Source organism: Salmo trutta, chromosome 35, assembly GCF_901001165.1.
Source record: "Salmo trutta chromosome 35, fSalTru1.1, whole genome shotgun sequence".
NCBI lineage: Eukaryota > Metazoa > Chordata > Actinopteri > Salmoniformes > Salmonidae > Salmo > Salmo trutta.
Window position 1 is genome coordinate 5,199,082 of NC_042991.1, and position 17,318 is coordinate 5,216,399.

Consider the following 17,318-nt stretch of genomic DNA (forward strand, 5'->3'; position numbering starts at 1 on the left):
CACACACAGTTCTGACCCAGATTTCTCCTCTGGGCTCAGAGCAGCCGCTAATGGACCGGCTATAACCATCCCTGGTCTGTGGAGACCCTCACATCTCTCACTGCGACCGCCCGCCCGGGTTAGCACCACGCTACGCTACCTCACGGGTGTGTGTGTGTGTGTGTGTGTCAGGCCAGATGCTATCCCGCTGTGCAGAAGGAAATAGATACTACCGAGGCCAGTTTACACAAATAACCACTCATGTTCCATGTCCAGTTTTAACTCAACCTATTTGCTACTGTATCCGTCTGTGCCGAAGTGAATGCTCGAGCTTCTAACCCGTTTACTGCGTGTCTGAAGACGCCGAACCTTTAAGCCATCGTTCCAATGGAGGGTCAGTTGTTTTACATGGAGGAATCTGCCAGGTTGAGTGGCTGTGCGTTGGTCTCCAAATGTCAGCATGTGTTCCATTATTTCAACGTGCGCGTTGCCATGGCCATACGGCAATCTGTCAGAAGAGAGGGAGAGAGAGAGAGAAAATGGGGAAAGAGAGAGATATGGAGTCGATATGGGCAGGGAGGGAGAGAGAGTGTGTGTGAGCGGGAATAGCTGATGGAGAGGAAGAGAAGGAGGGAGAGAGAGAGTGTGTGAGCGGGAGTAGCTGATGGAGAGGAAGAGAAGGAGGGAGAGATAGAGAGTGTGTGAGCGGAAATAGGTGATGGAAGAGGAGGGAGAGAGAGTGTGTGGGAGGGGATAGGGGATGGAGAGGAGGAGGAGGAGGGAGAGGGAGCGTGTGTCCTCTGTCTTGTCTGTCGTCGCTCTCAGTGGGTGTGCATTCAGGTGATGGTGTCCTGCTAATGTTCTAATCAAAATGGCTTCACACCCACAGCACGGTAGACGCTGATTGAGCACACACACACACACACACACCTTCAACATCACTCTCAAAGACCTACCATTGCACCAGGGTATACAGCCCTAGTGTCATGGTTGTCGATCAGATTATCTTAAAGTAGCTAACTTTCCAGTGAAAGTATCACTTTTAAAAAGTTAATATCCTGTTAACTCATACCCAAATAATGTTATTGACTCGTCCTATACTCATATTTGTGGCCAAAGCATAAATTGGAGAGAATAAAACACTTCAAAGACCCCACCTCAAACTTGTATCTCAGACAGACCGTTTAAGAAAATAAAAGCTTGCTCTTTCATCATAGAGTATGATGTCGTACTCCTGAGGAGGATGAGCTGGCCAATCAGCGGTCTAGAGGAGAATGAGCTGGCCAATCAGCGGTCTAGAGGAGAATGAGCTGGCCAATCAGCGGTCTAGAGGAGAATGAGCTGGCCAATCAGCGGTCTACATGTCTTCGTTTTCTTAATGACCGGTATACCCCAACACCATTCCAAAACAGAAAAGCAGCTTTTGAACATATTTACTTATTTCGTAAACTATTTAACTCATATTGAAAGTAATTATAAGTCATATTTCAAGGTTTTACCTGGGAGAATCATGCTATGTGGTAGTCTTCCCTTCCCTAATTGTAGGTCACTCTGGCTAAGAGGGTCTGCTGAATGACTAAGATATAGGAATGTAATTGTGAAGTCTGGGTCTGATTCACCCGGACAGTCATCTCTATTACCCTACACACTGCACCAGTGTCCTCCTACTTGACTGTGTAGCTAGCCTAGACAGGTGAAATGCCATTCACACCCACAATACCATTATTCTGTTCTCACACTTGGATGTGAGACGACTGGGGAGAGAAGTGTATCCGTCACGTGTGTCACTCACGTACACGTGTGCGCACCGGGAGACGAATGTAGTGTGAGTGTGGGGTGTATGTGTGTGGAGGCAGATAGCCCGTCTCATCCTTTTTGGAGCAGGCAACAGAAAAATGGTGGCCTCCCCGAGTGCAGGAGCCATTACTGTAACACTCTCACGTACACTTTTTCTCTATCGCACATACTCACCGTCACACACACACACACAGTGACGCACACACACACGCACAAACGCACACAGTGTTTGGTCCGTGATGCAACACACCGGAGCCCTGTGCAGTCGTCATGGAAACACTCATACTACCCCCCCCCCCCACACACACACAAACACACCCCTCCCCATCATCTTCTATGCACGACTCTCTGCAATCTGTTAATTTGGAGCCTGATGACGCAACCCAGGGATAGTGACTGCCTGGTGGTGGCCTGTAGAAAGGCAGAGAGAGGGAGGGACAGAGAGATAGAGAAACCACAAGAGAGAGAATAGGGAGAGTGAGGGAGGAAGAGAAAATGAGTGAGGAAGAAGGAGAGACAGGGAGGGATAGACGGAGAGACAGGGAGGGATAGACGGAGAGACAGGGAGGGATAGACGGAGAGACAGGGAGGGATAGACAGAGAGACAGGGAGGGATAGACAGAGAGACAGGGAGGGATAGACAGAGAGACAGGGAGGGATAGACAGAGAGACAGGGAGGGATAGACGGAGAGACAGGGAGGGATAGACAGAGAGACAGGGAGGGATAGACGGAGAGACAGGGAGGGATAGACGGAGAGACAGGGAGGGATAGACGGAGAGACAGGGAGGGATAGACGGAGAGACAGGGAGGGATAGACAGAGAGACAGGGAGGGATAGACAGAGAGACAGGGAGGGATAGACGGAGAGACAGGGAGGGATAGACGGAGAGACAGGGAGGGATAGACGGAGAGACAGGGAGGGATAGACAGAGAAACAGGGAGGGATAGAAGGAGAGAGAGGGAGGGATAGACAGAGAGACAGGGAGGGATAGACAGAGAAACAGGGAGGGATAGAAGGAGAGACAGGGGGGATAGACAGAGAGACAGGGAGGGATAGACGGAGAGACGGAGAGACAGGGAGAGGGAGAAGAGAGATGAGGACAGGACAGGATAGACAGATGGAGAGAGGGCGAGGGAGTGAGAGAGAGAGGGACAGAGAATGAGAGAGACAATGAGAGAGAGAGAATGAAAATGAGGGAACATGAGAGAGAGGGAAAATGAGAGAGAAAATGTCCAGAGGCTTATTATGGCCCAAATGGATCTGGCTGTTGTTCTTGATTCTGGACACAAAAACAGAGAAAGACCCTTTATCTGGAAAACAGTAATTCCTTCCTTCCTCCCTCTCTCTCTCTACTCTCCCCCTTTATCCCACTCTTTCTCTTCCTCATTCTTCCCCTCCTTCCCCTCTCTCTATGCCTCTCTCTCCCCCCACTCTCACACTGTGGGCGGTCATGGCTTCCCTCATCACTGCCTTTGGTCTGCTCCTCTCTCCACTCCATAGGGTCACATCAATAATGCACACAACACACACACACACACACACACACACTCTGCCCACAGGGAACATTGTTACTCCCAGAGGAAAGAGAGAGACGAAGCCTTTTGTCACACTTTTGTGTCTACGTGTGTTGGTGTGTGAGCATGTCTGCATGTGTGTGTGTTGCGTGCCAGGTTACACTCCTGCCTGCCTGTGGTGTTGGATGACAGGGCTGAATTGTGTGTGCGTGTGCGTGTGTCTGTGTCTGTCTGTGTCTGTGTCTGTGCGTGTCTGTGTCTGTGCGTGTTCGTGTGTGTGTGTTGACTAATGAAGGTGTCTTGAAAGGTTTCACATCTCTTGTTGTCCTGCTGGAAACCCTCCCCTCTACATCACTGTTTAACAGTTCCACGGTGTCACAATGAGCCAGCTCTACATATCAGCATTACTAGAAGAAAAGAAGAAAAAAACATTAGAGGGAGTGAGAGAGGAGTAGAAAGAATGGGATGAGAGAGGGGGGAGAGAGGAGAGACAAGACAGCAGTATAAAACCTGTCCGTTCTCTAGTCGAGGAACAACTGAGGCCTGGACAAATATACTTGACTCTGTAAAGAATAATCTTGGCTAAAGCCCAACACATACAAATAAATAATTCATAAAGCCCATCTCTCTCTCTCTCTCTCCTTCATTATGCCTCTCCTGTGGACCACTGGAAAGAATGCAAAGGCTGCTAAAACAAGCCGTCAGAGTGGTGACCCCTCAGCCACCTCCTGCTCATGGAGAGCCTAATTGGACTGTGTTTGGATATATCTAGGACAGGAAGGGACAAACACACACACACAGTGTGGCATACATCACAGGAGTGGACTGGAACCACTAGGGTTGAAAATGGACTGGGTTCTGCTGTACCTAAACCATTTTACAGTACCCGAAGACTGCCAGGCATCTTTCAAATGGAACCTTATTCCGTATTAAGTGCACTGTGTGGGCCCTGGTCATAAGTAGTGCACTGTGTAGGGAAAGGGTTGCCATTTGGGGTGCAGGCCCATAAGTAGCTCTCAGAGTTATGCTGAGACCCGGCAGGGCTGAGGAACACAGGTGGATTCTGAGTCCTTAATGCTGGATATTATCACTGGTGGCCAAACATCCTCCTGGACAGCTCCCCTCCTGCAGGGTTTTGTTCCAGCCCTAATCTAACACACCTGATTCTACTAATCAGCTGCTCCCTGGGACCTTGATTGTGTAGGGCTGGAGTAAAAGCCTGCGGCCACCAATGTGATACATGTTGAGTGGTGCTGTTATGTAACCTGTCTTACTAACTCTTAGTACTGAGAGTGACAAGAAGCCACACATTCATTTGGAACTGAATTTAGTTCCGAGGCCCTCCGACACACACACACACACACACACACCGCTTCCCTCGATGGCGCCTCAGAATGAGGACAGATGGTGAAAGTCATCCAGTGAAGTATTTTAAGAAAGGCAGAAGTGAGTGTGTGTGTGTGTGTGTGTGTGTGTGTGTGTGTGTATTTTGACAGATGATGGGTCTTCTGAGGAGATACCGTATTTAAATGCTCGTTTGGGTCCAAGCGGAAGCCACACACACAAACACTGCGCTGGTCTCTGAAGGGTAGTCGAGGTTGCTCAGTCTGATCCGGACACCTGATGAGACCTTCTATTAGACAGCGCTGTTGGAGGAGGCTCAGCTCTCCACTGTGTTAGATGCCGCATTGAGAGGGGTGGGAGAAGAAATGGGGACTGACAGAAAGCGAGAGAAAGAAAGAGACCCTGCTAGCTCCATCTGCTCTTCGTCCTTCCATCCTCCTCTCCTCCCTCATCACTCCATCCCTGTGACTTTTAATTACCTCAGCTGTCACACCCTCCCCCAGGTGATAACGAGGTGTGGTGTTCGTCACACCCTGTACCCAACACACACACCCACACACCTCGCCCTGATACACAACCTGTCTCCAACATTTACACACACCCTGTCCCCAACCGACACACAGACACACACACCCTGTCCCCAACCGACACACACACCCTGTCCCCAACCGACACACACACACACACCCACCCTGTCGCCAACCGACACGCACACACACCCTGTCGCCAACCGACACACACACACACCCTGTCCCCAACCGACACACACACACACACACACCCTGTCCCCAACCGACACACACACACCCTGTCCCCAACCGACACACACACACACACCCTGTCCCCAACCGACACACACACACACCCTGTCCACAACCGACACACACACACACCCTGTCCACAACCGACACACACACACACCCTGTCCCCAACCGACACACACACACGCACACACACCCTGTCCCCAACCGACACACACGCGCATGCATCCCCGATGACAATGAACACACTTGAACACACTCTCTCACGTACACACACACACACACACCCATCCATGAACCATTGACTTCCGGCCACCCACCCCATTTCACCTCACACCCTCCCACTCCACCCCACCTTTCTTAACCAGCCGAGCTAAGAGAGAGATGACAGCTTTAATCAAAGGACCCCGGGGCCTCTATGGCTTGCAGGGGGACAGCAGACTACACGTACTCTCGCTCCCTTTTACACACACACACACACACAATCTCTCACACTCACACGCGTGTGGCAGACTGTCCCTTCCTAAGTAGGTCAGCAGAGGGGAGGAGAGGGGCTGCAGAGCAAAGCGTCTTTAGCCGTCTGGCAAAACACTCTTCCTGGAAGGTCACCTTGGGGTGTGTGGTCAGATCAGGGCAGAGATCACCTTAGGCTCCGTATGAATGTGACACACACACACACACACACACACACACACCTGAGAAAAGGTGGTCCAATCAGACCAGTCACCACTTCAAGCTGGGTTAGCGAGAGAGTAAGGGGAGACTAATTAGAATAGAACTCCCCTGTCCCAGGTAATGGAGAACTGCCTTCAGCTTCACTTCACAAGTTACATGAAATCGTCTCATCTCCACGTATTTATGTGTCTAGTAGGTAGAGGGTGTGTTTGTTTTTAAACCAACATGTGATACATGATGATAAGATATGGGTTGCATCCTAATTTGCTCCCTTTTCCCTATACACTAAGTATACGAAACATCAAGAACATCTGCTCTTTCCATGACATAGACTGACTTGGTGAATCCAGGTGAAAGCTATGATCCCTTATTGATGTCACTTGTTAAATCCACTTCAAATCAGTGTAGATGAAGGGGAGGAGACAGGTTAAAGAAGGATTTTTAATCCTTGAGACAATTGAGACATGGATTGTGTATGTGTGCCATTCAGAGGGTGAATGGGCAAGACAAAAAAAACAGGTATGGTAGTAGGTGCCTGGGCACCAGCTTAAGTGTGTCAAGAACTACAACGCTGCTGGGTTTTTTACGCTCAACAGTTTCCCGTGCGTATCAAGAATGGTCCGCCACCCAAAGGACATCCCGACAACTTGACACAACTGTGGGAAGCATTGGAGTCAACATGGGCCAGCATCCCTGTGGAACGCTTTCGACACCTTATAGAGTCCATCGAGGCTGTTCTGATATTGCAAAGAGTCCCTAATGTTTGGTACACTCAGTCCACTACATTTAGGACTGATCAAAGGTAGTGCTCTATGTAGGGAATAGGGTGCCATTTAGGACGCAGGTGATTAAATGTATTATTTCCATGGTACAGAGGCAGGTTCTGTCATTAGGCAGGTCAGTCATTGAGGACAGCTTGTCCTACGTGAGGAGTGGAACCAGAAAGATGTGTCAGAATCTGTTTAGATCAGGTGGAGATTTAATGGAGGTCAAGTGCACGGGAAGGTTTAATGAAAGTCAAGTGCACGGGAAGGACAAGTGGTCCTCCTTGTTCCTGAAGAGTCTATGGATGGATGTGTGGAGGGGTAATCACCTCTCTCCTCCCCTCACCTGTCCTCTAGTCTATGTGATTGACTTCATTCCCCTCTCCTCCATACATCCCTCTCTCCTTTCCTCACTCCAGTTCCGAGTTGGATCATCTTCATCCCTCTCTCTTCCTCTCCCCAGTCCTCCAGTGGGATAGTCTTCATCCCTCTCTCCTCCTCTCCCCAGTCCTCCAGTGGGATAGTCTTCATCCCTCTCTCCTCCTCTCCCCAGTCCTCCAGTGGGGTAGTCTTCATCCCTCTCTCCTCCTCTCCCCAGTCCTCCAGTGGGATAGTCTTCATCCCTCTCTCCTCCTCTCCCCAGTCCTCCAGTGGGATAGTCTTCATCCCTCTCTCCTCCTCTCCCCAGTCCTCCAGTGGGATAGTCTTCATCCCTCTCTCCTCCTCTCCCCAGTCCTCCAGTGGGATAGTCTTCATCCCTCTCTCCTCCTCTCCCCAGTCCTCCAGTGGGATAGTCTTCATCCCTCTCTCCTCCTCTCCCCAGTCCTCCAGTGGGATAATCTTCATCCCTCTCTCCTCCTCTCCCCAGTCCTCCAGTGGGATAGTCTTCATCCCTCTCTCCTCCTCTCCCCAGTCCTCCAGTGGGATAGTCTTCATCCCTCTCTCCTCCTCTCCCCAGTCCTCTAGTCTATGTGATTGACTTCATTCCCCTCTCCTCCATACATCCCTCTCTCCTTTCCTCACTCCAGTTCCGAGTTGGATCATCTTCATCCCTCTCTCTTCCTCTCCCCAGTCCTCCAGTGGGATAGTCTTCATCCCTCTCTCCTCCTCTCCCCAGTCCTCCAGTGGGATAGTCTTCATCCCTCTCTCCTCCTCTGCCCAGTCCTCCAGTGGGATAGTCTTCATCCCTCTCTCCTCCTCTCCCCAGTCCTCCAGTGGGATAGTCTTCATCCCTCTCTCCTCCTCTCCCCAGTCCTCCAGTGGGATAGTCTTCATCCCTCTCTCCTCCTCTCCCCAGTCCTCCAGTGGGATAGTCTTCATCACTCTCTCCTCCTCTGCCCAGTCCTCCAGTGGGATAGTCTTCATCCCTCTCTCCTCCTCTCCCCAGTCCTCCAGTGGGATAGTCTTCATCCCTCTCTCCTCCTCTCCCCAGTCCTCCAGTGGGATAGTCTTCATCCCTCTCTCCTCCTCTCCCCAGTCCTCCAGTGGGATAGTCTTCATCCCTCTCTCCTCCTCTCCCCAGTCCTCCAGTGGGATAGTCTTCATCCCTCTCTCCTCCTCTCCCCAGTCCTCCAGTGGGATAGTCTTCATCCCTCTCTCCTCCTCTCCCCAGTCCTCCAGTGGGGTAGTCTTCATCCCTCTCTCCTCCTCTCCCCAGTCCTCCAGTGGGGTAGTCTTCATCCCTCTCTCCTCCTCTCCCCAGTCCTCCAGTGGGATAGTCTTCATCCCTCTCTCCTCCTCTCCCCAGTCCTCCAGTGGGATAGTCTTCATCCCTCTCTCCTCCTCTCCCCAGTCCTCCAGTGGGATAGTCTTCATCCCTCTCTCCTCCTCTCCCCAGTCCTCCAGTGGGATAGTCTTCATCACTCTCTCCTCCTCTCCCCAGTCCTCCAGTGGGATAGTCTTCATCCCTCTCTCCTCCTCTGCCCAGTCCTCCAGTGGGATAGTCTTCATCCCTCTCTCCTCCTCTCCCCAGTCCTCCAGTGGGATCATCTTCATCCCTCTCTCCTCCTCTCCCCAGTCCTCCAGTGGGGTAGTCTTCATCCCTCTCTCCTCCTCTCCCCAGTCCTCCAGTGGGATAGTCTTCATCCCTCTCTCCTCCTCTCCCCAGTCCTCCAGTGGGATAGTCTTCATCCCTCTCTCCTCCTCTCCCCAGTCTTCCAGTGGGATAGTCTTCATCCCTCTCTCCTCCTCTCCCCAGTCCTCCAGTGGGATAGTCTTCATCCCTCTCTCCTCCTCTCCCCAGTCCTCCAGTGGGATAGTCTTCATCCCTCTCTCCTCCTCTCCCCAGTCCTCCAGTGGGATAGTCTTCATCCCTCTCTCCTCCTCTCCCCAGTCCTCCAGTGGGATAGTCTTCATCCCTCTCTCCTCCTCTACCCAGTCCTCCAGTGGGATAGTCTTCATCCCTCTCTCCTCCTCTCCCCAGTGGGATAGTCTTCATCCCTCTCTCCTCCTCTCCCCAGTCCTCCAGTGGCATAGTCTTCATCCCTCTCTCCTCCTCTCCCCAGTGGGATAGTCTTCATCCCTCTCTCTTTCTCTCCCCAGTCCTCCAGTGGGATAGTCTTCATCCCTCTCTCCTCCTCTCCCCAGTGGGATAGTCTTCATCCCTCTCTCTTTCTCTCCCCAGTCCTCCAGTGGGATAGTCTTCATCCCTCTCTCCTCCTCTCCCCAGTGGGATAGTCTTCATCCCTCTCTCCTCCTCTCCCCAGTCCTCCAGTGGGATAGTCTTCATCCCTCTCTCCTCCTCTCCCCAGTCCTCCAGTGGGATAGTCTTCATCCCTCTCTCCTCCTCTACCCAGTCCTCCAGTGGGATAGTCTTCATCCGTCCCTGCCTGTGTCTCACACAAGTGTCTCTTAACACCTGGAGGCTTCTCTGTACACACATTTTTGGATTTGAATAACCCCACTCTCAAGAATGGCTCCTTGGATTGGACTGGGACCGAGGTTAATTCATATTGGATCACTTCACTACAGTTTGTGTATAAAAGGTGTATTACCCACAAAGACAGCCATAGTCCTGACCATTAGCCCATAAGTCATTTGGCGATACATTAATCGTAGGGTTGTTTGAAGAGTAAGTAATCCTACAAAAAACGTGTTTTTTTTTGGCACGAGTCCGCCGTAAGATCAGAGAGTTAGTCAAATCAGCCTTTTTTTTTTCGATCTCATGTAATGCTGACGAGCCTCAGTTGAGCGCTTACATTCTGACATGGTCCTTTTACCTTTATTTATACAGGTAAGCCAATTAAGAACACATTTGCATTTACATTGAAGACCTGTCAAACGCATCAATAAACAACAATTATACTGTACACACACACACACACACACACACACACACGAAAAGCAAACACAAAACACGAATAGCAAAACACAATCATATAAAAAACACATTCTTCATTAAAAAGGCCCTCGAACATCCTGCCTGAATTGCACTACCAGCACCATATTCACCAACTTTAAGGAGATCATTCCACGTGAGAGGCGCAGAAAAAAACGTAGAGCAGAGTTACCTAACTCAGTGGACATTGAAGGGTTCTCCAGAGTAAGCCATCCCTGAGTCCGGTCTGGTAACATACTTCTGAAGGTTAACAATAAGGTAAGGGCTGTCTGAAGAGAGAGACCAAGGTGCAGCGGAGTTAGTGTTCATCATAAGAATGTAATAGACCAACGTGAACACTTTACAAAAACAAGAAAACTGACAGCCAAAACAGTCCTGTCAGGTGCAAACACTAACAGAAACAATTACCCACTAAACCCAAAGGAAAAACATGCTCCTTATGTGTGACTCCCAATCAGCAACAACGAGCTTCAGCTGTGCCTGATTGGGAGCCACACACGCCCAAAACAAAGAAATACAAAAACATAGAAAAAGGAACATAGAACGCCCACCCAATGTAACACCCTGGCCTAACCAAAATAAAGAACAAAAAACCCCTCTCTATGGCCAGGGCATTACAACGGTATGGCAGACGTTTATGCAAGAAGGCTCTACAGACAAAAAGATCAACGAATCGATCGACGAGACTTCAAGGCGGGCCGTGCAATGATATGTACTGAACAGACCTGTGCAGAAAACACTTATTTTGTAGTTTATTTGAAAATACCAACTTTTAAAATACTCAAGGTCGTTTAAACTAAAAGGCAATATTTAAATGATATTGAATACCTCTTTTAGAAAACCAAATTATATTTGAAGGTATTTGAAGTTATTTGAAAACAAAATTAAAAGAATGTCGATGAATCAAAAACTACAACAGTTAGTTGAATCTAAATATATGATCATTAGCATATGGGTTGAATGGCTCTTAGATATGAATCTTAATATAGCCTTTAGCCAAGAATTAAATACATGAAGGACATAGAATCACCTCAACAGTAGAGTAGACAACTTTTGCAGCTTCAAAATGACTAAGAAATACACTGAGTATACCAGACAATATCAACACTTTTCTAATATTGACTTGCACCCCCCCTCAGAACAGCCTCTATTCGTTGGGGCATGGACTTTACAAAGTGTTGAAAGCGATCCACAGGGTTGCTGCATCGTGATGACTCCAATGCTTCCCCCAGTATGTACCCCTTCAAATGAGTGGTTTCTGCTATTTTCTGCTATATCAGTCACACCCGTTGCCGACAGGTGTATAAAATCGAGCACACAGCCATGCACTCTCCATAGACAAACATTGGCAGTAGAATGGCCTTACTGAAGAGCTCAGTGACTTTCAGGTGGCACCGTCATAGGATGCCACCTTTCCAACAAGTCAGTTTGTCAAATTTCTGCCCCACTAGAGCTGCCCCGGTCAACTCTAAGTGCCGTTATTGTGAAGTGAAAATATCTAGGAGCAACAACGGCTCAGCTGTGAAGTGGTAGGCCACACAAGCTCACAGAACGGGACTGGCGAGTGCTGAAGAGCGTATCGCGTAAAAATCGCCTGTCCTTGGTTGCAACCTTCACTACCAAGTTCCAAACTGCCTCTGGAAGCAACGTCAGCACAATAACTGTTCGTCGGGAGTTTAATGAAATGGGTTACCATGGCCGAGCAGCCACACACAAGCCTAAGATCACCATGTGCAGTGCCGTTCGTTGGCTGGAAATGCTTTCTCTGGAGTGATGAATCACACTTCACCATCTGGCAGTCCGACGGACGAATCTGGGTTTGGCCGATGCAAGTAGAAAGCTACCTGTCCCAATGCATAGTGCCAACTGTAAAGTTCGGTGGAGGGGGAATAATGGTCTGGGGCCGTTTTTCATGGTTCGTGCTAGGCCCCTTAGTTCCAGTGAAGGGAAATCTTAACGCTACAGCATAGAATGACATTTTACACAATTCTGAGCTTCCAACTTTGTGGCAATAGTTTGGGGAAGGCCCGTTCCTGTTTTAGCATGATAATGCCCCCGTGCACAAAGCGAGGTCCATACAGAAATGGTTTGTCGAGATCGTTGTGGAAGAACTTGACTGGCCTGCACAGAGCCCTGACCTCAACCCCATTGAATACATTTGGGATGAATTGGAATGCCGACTGCGAGCCAGGCTTAATCGCCCAACATCAGTGCCCGACCTAACTAATGCTCTTGTGGCTGAATGGATGTAAGTCCCCGCAGCAATGTTCCAACCACTAGTGGAAAGTCTTCCCAGAAAAGTGGAGGCTATTATAGCAGTAAAGGGGGAATCAACTCCATATTAATGCCCATGATTTTAGAATGAGATGTTCGACGAGTAGGTGTCCATATACTACAGGAAAATCATGCTTTTGACGGCACTGGGCCATTAAGAACATCATTTCCAACCAAAGAAGTAGCAAAGATGGTGCTATGACCTTGTCTGAATCCTGACTGGTGTACATATGGAATACATTTCGTAGTTTAAAAGGATCTAAGTTGAGTAGGCAAGAGAGTTTGGAAATGGGGCGATAATTATTTAGGTCACATGGGTCACCAACATTGTGAAGGGGAAGTATATTGGCTGCCTTCCAGACCCTCGGGATGGCACCAGAAATAATTATAAGGTTAAAGCTGCAATATGTGACATAGAAATGTTAGTTATAGATTTGTCAGTCTCATTGAAAGCAAGTCTAAGAAGCGGTAGATATGGTCTACGTGCTCTATTTCTATGGTCCCAGTTCTTAAGTTTCGTTTTTGCGTCTTTTACTTTAGGTTTTCTACACCAGCTTCAAAAAGCTGAAAATACTATATTATGGGTTATGGAAAATATATTTCACAGCGGTTTAGATGGTACAATGATTCTCTACACTATACTTGCTTGTTTTGTCACATAAACTGAAATTGGGCAAACTATTAGAATTTTAGCAACCAGAAAATGGCGGAGCGATTTCTGGATAGTGCACCCTTAAAAATGTGTTAAAGATTCTGTAATCAGATGAGCAGAAAGCTGCAGCAAGAAAGGATCAAGCAAATTAGCCCCAGTGGATTTTTTTTTTTAGCATCAATGTTGCGCAAGGCCTCTAGCACATCACAGGTAGAAAGTTGTTGAAATGGAAACAGATTCACTAGAAGTTGACGGAACTTCCATAGAGCCAACTGGAGGCTGTGAGAAGGGCAGGCAGTCGACTATCTCACCAGGGTCAATTAAACCACTATTAAAGCATTATTTATCTCATTTTTCTCAGTAATGATGCCAGTCTGACACGACTTGCTAATGCAGGAAAGGAATTTTCTCTCTGCGTTAACTGTTTTCCAAACTGTAGACGGCTCACCAGCAGAGTCTGAGATAGATTTAGCTTTCTTGATTGAGGAAGTGCATCTATTTCTTAATTGCCTGAAAAGCTGCCAATCAGCTACAGAGTCGGGTGGTAAATCACAGATAAATGTGTATTTTGGTTTACGGACACGTGTATAACCAAAAGCACCAATTTTGGGGGGGGTAGGGATATTTAGAGAACGTAAAGCCACGAGTTGATTTCACATACATAGCCACCTCTCCCAATTGTTTTCAGTCTGTTACACATGAAGATGTTTGTTATCAGCAATGTCAATGTCCTTATCCAGGATCGAGCCATTTAGCCAAGTCTCTGCGAGGACCATAATATCCGAGCTCGTGTCATGCACCCACATATATTAGAAGGTCCATCTTTGACATCAAACTTCATACTGTGCGTTGACACCTCAAGCCCTCTACACAATTTCCATATTTGTGGTATTTGGAAAAAGAAGGCACTGGACAAACTTACCACAGTGGGCTTCCGAATTGGGCTAACAGTAACAGAGCTAACATATTATCACTAACAATACCCTTGTGAATATGGATGTCTGTAGCAGTACGATGATAACTCTCTGAAAGAGTGGGAATGAGGAGAATTACCTGAGCAGGAGGTTGGGCTGTTTTCTTAGGCTTTTAGATTGTGATGTGGTTCATCTTTGCTGCTCTCCTTTAATTATGGCCCTCCCCTGGGACGCAGCAGGGTAGTTAAACAGAGAAATCAGCATTAAAGCAATTATTGGATCAGAATGAATACAATCCTGTCATCTGTAATCATTAGCGGCGGCTATGCCTGGGAGAAAAAAGACTGTATCGTTCTCTCTCTCTCTCTCTCTCTCTCTCTCTCTCTCTCTCTCTCTCTCTCTCTCTCTCTCTCTCTCTCTCTCTCTCTCTCTCTCTCTCTCTCTCTCTCTCTCTCTCTCTCTCTCTCTCTCTCTCTCTGACACTCCGTCTGTCTGGCAGGAGCCAGGGAGCTCAGTAACTTTATTACTAATTGAGGTAGAGAAAATGTAGCAAAAGAGAACCTGTTGACCGTTAACGTCGACTCAGCTGGTCCATATCAGTCATCACTAGTCAATGACACCATATTATTTTCCCCTCTTCAGTTACAGAGCACCAGGGGTAACAAGGACAAGTTCCGTATATAATTATGTAGGCCCACCCTGTTGGTTCTGTAGACCCATACCGTTTGTCCTCTCCCTATTGCTGCTTATAGACCCATTCTCTCCTCTCTTCTTCCTACAGCTGCAGAGAGGTGGACTAGGACCAGTTCTCTTTGTAGCTGTAGTTCTCTTGCTACTGTTTGTTCTGGGGTTCTATTTGGTTCTGTTGTAGAACCATACTTTGTTCTCTTCTCTCCCAATAGCTGCAGACCGAGCTGGACCAGGAGTATCAGGACAAGTTCAGACGGTTGCCCCTAGAGATCCAGGAGTTCGTCCAGGACAGCAGCAAGGCCAAGCTTAGCGACGACAGTACCCATGGCAACCTGTCTGTCTCCTCGACGACCGAGAGGCTCAACCACAAAGCGTCACAGTCAGAGGATGATACAGAAGACTCGTCGGAAAGAGTGTTTGACACACCCCTTTAAGACAAATCTGAAATGACACCCTTTAACCTATACAGTGCAGTACTTTTGGCCGGAGCCTCATATAAGACTGTCCAAAAGTAGTGCACTATATAGGGAATAGGCTTTAGAGACGAAACATCATTAGAGACTAAACCCTCCCCTTCCTCTGAATTGGACAGTTCTGGTTGGTCGTTCTGGCTTGAGGTGAAAATTGCCGTTCTAGGGACAGATTCCCCTGCGCTCACTCCTAACCTGAACCAGTAGGGGGGATAAACAATATCTGACTCTGGACCAGTAATAAGGAGTAGCTACTCTTTAGTTCTATTCAGATATGTAAATACTTGTTTTGTATTTGTGTGTTTTGTTGTTGTTTTTTGCTCCGGAGCGGTGCAGCCACAGGATACGTGTATGTGTGACTCGGCACTAACTATGCGCAGGAACTAAGTTACATACTTGAACCATTGCACAGACAGAATCATTTCTTTTTTTAAATGTTTTTAATGTGTTCCTACTTTTTAAACAAGACAACGTGTTAGGTGTTAGATTGAGTTCTCACGATGCTGACTATAGTGTAGGTCAGTCAGTGGTGCCAATGTTTTGATTTGACTGTGCACTTAGAGAATAATTATGAGTATCACCAATATGACATTGGTTAAGACCAAGGCAATGTTGAATTTGTAACCTACAATGGCACTGCAATGTAAAGTGATTGCATTGCAAGTCCCAAATAAATTCCAGGCGTAGCAAGTCGGTTTCAACTTCCTGTCCAACCACTGTGGACGCAGCCTTTATTTTCTTTATTGAAATAACGAATCCCTCCTAATTTATATTTTGCACTGAAGGCTTTCTACAGAACTAACTCTTCTATTCTATTGTAGCCACCAAGCACTGGAGGCTTGCTGGTTTTACTTAGTCCTCACAAAAGTCAGTCTACTCCGTGCTGCTGCTACCTTGTTTTAATACCATTTTTGTCCTATTTTGCTTTGTAAGATGTAATATTGGCCTGGTCGAGACGTACTTATTTTATAGTTTTCTTTTTTTCATTTTTGTAATGTTTTTGACACGTTAGCGTTTAGATTGTTTTTGGTTAATCCTGCCGTGGGGGGGGGGGGGGGCTGAGGGATGGAGGGAGGGTGATGAGCGATGGAAGGAGGGTGATGAGGGATGGAGGGAGGGTGATGAGCGATGGAGGGAGGGTGATGAGGGATGGAAGGAGGGTGATGAGGGAGAGTAAATCATGTATCTGCATGCTGTTGAACTATTGTAAATGTTACTGTAGCAGAAAAGACGTAACGTAAATGTAAAATGTACATTTCTCTGTCCTCTTGTACAGTTGATCACTAACTTGACCTTAATGATTTGAAATCAAACAAACTGCAAAAATGTAACGATTGATGAGATGACATTGTTTGTACAGTACTAGTGAGGAACTACTTGTGTTGGTATGAGATAAAATGAAAAAAAGACTATATCACTGCCCCTTACCAAAGACTGAAATTGTTAACACTCTGACACACACACACACACACACACACACACACACACACTTGATCCATTAACATAAGACACTAAAATGATGTCCCAGGCCTTTTCAACATTTATACCCTAAATGTAGTTTTATGATCAATACATGTCCCAAATGTTTATTCAATGGTTTTCCTTTGGCAATATAAATGTAAGTACTTACTGCCCAAGACAGTCACCACAGATAATGTTTGCAACATGGTAGATTTGAAGTATTTCTAAAGCCAAACTTTGGTCATTTCATGTCCATGTAAAATATTGAGAGCACCGCCCCTAACAGGAGCTTGTACACTATTGGTCCATTCATCCTTTGATATGTGACATCATACTAAACTAAACTGTCAATCAAAGACCCGGACAATGTTTAGTTCTTTCCAACCTGTATAGGGCCATACATACAGCACATTGATGTGTCATGTCTGCTATCGGAATACTTATTTCAATTGATTCACTTGAATCAGTTTAAAGTGAAGGATCACATTGTAAAGTGTAAACAAGTATAACTTGGTTTCTATAAAATACGGTTCGTATTGATGTGAGAGTCCTGTGCCTTTTGAATAGGTTTGCCTTGTTTTGATGTGGAATGTGTGAAATGCATCTTTGTGTAAATTGCCATTGTATTATCTGTTATTGGATAGACTGTGTGCACTTTTAGTACGGTACCACTACTGAGTAAAGA

General features: G+C 47.3%; 1 protein-coding gene across 4 annotated transcripts in view; it reads left to right on the forward strand.

Moving 5' to 3' along the window:
* Positions 1–15,862, forward strand: part of LOC115174482 (1-phosphatidylinositol 4,5-bisphosphate phosphodiesterase beta-1) — a 213,001-nt gene extending 197,139 nt beyond the window's left edge. For 3 of the 4 annotated variants that reach the window (XM_029733035.1, XM_029733036.1, XM_029733037.1), the window contains exon 33: positions 14,915–15,862. In XM_029733035.1, the coding sequence (XP_029588895.1) occupies positions 14,915–15,136 (222 nt within the window). In that variant the 3' untranslated portion in view covers positions 15,137–15,862. The remainder of the gene's footprint in view (positions 1–14,914) is intronic. The other variant, XM_029733038.1, reaches the window with a different exon arrangement.
* The last annotated feature ends 1,456 nt before the right edge of the window (positions 15,863–17,318 follow it).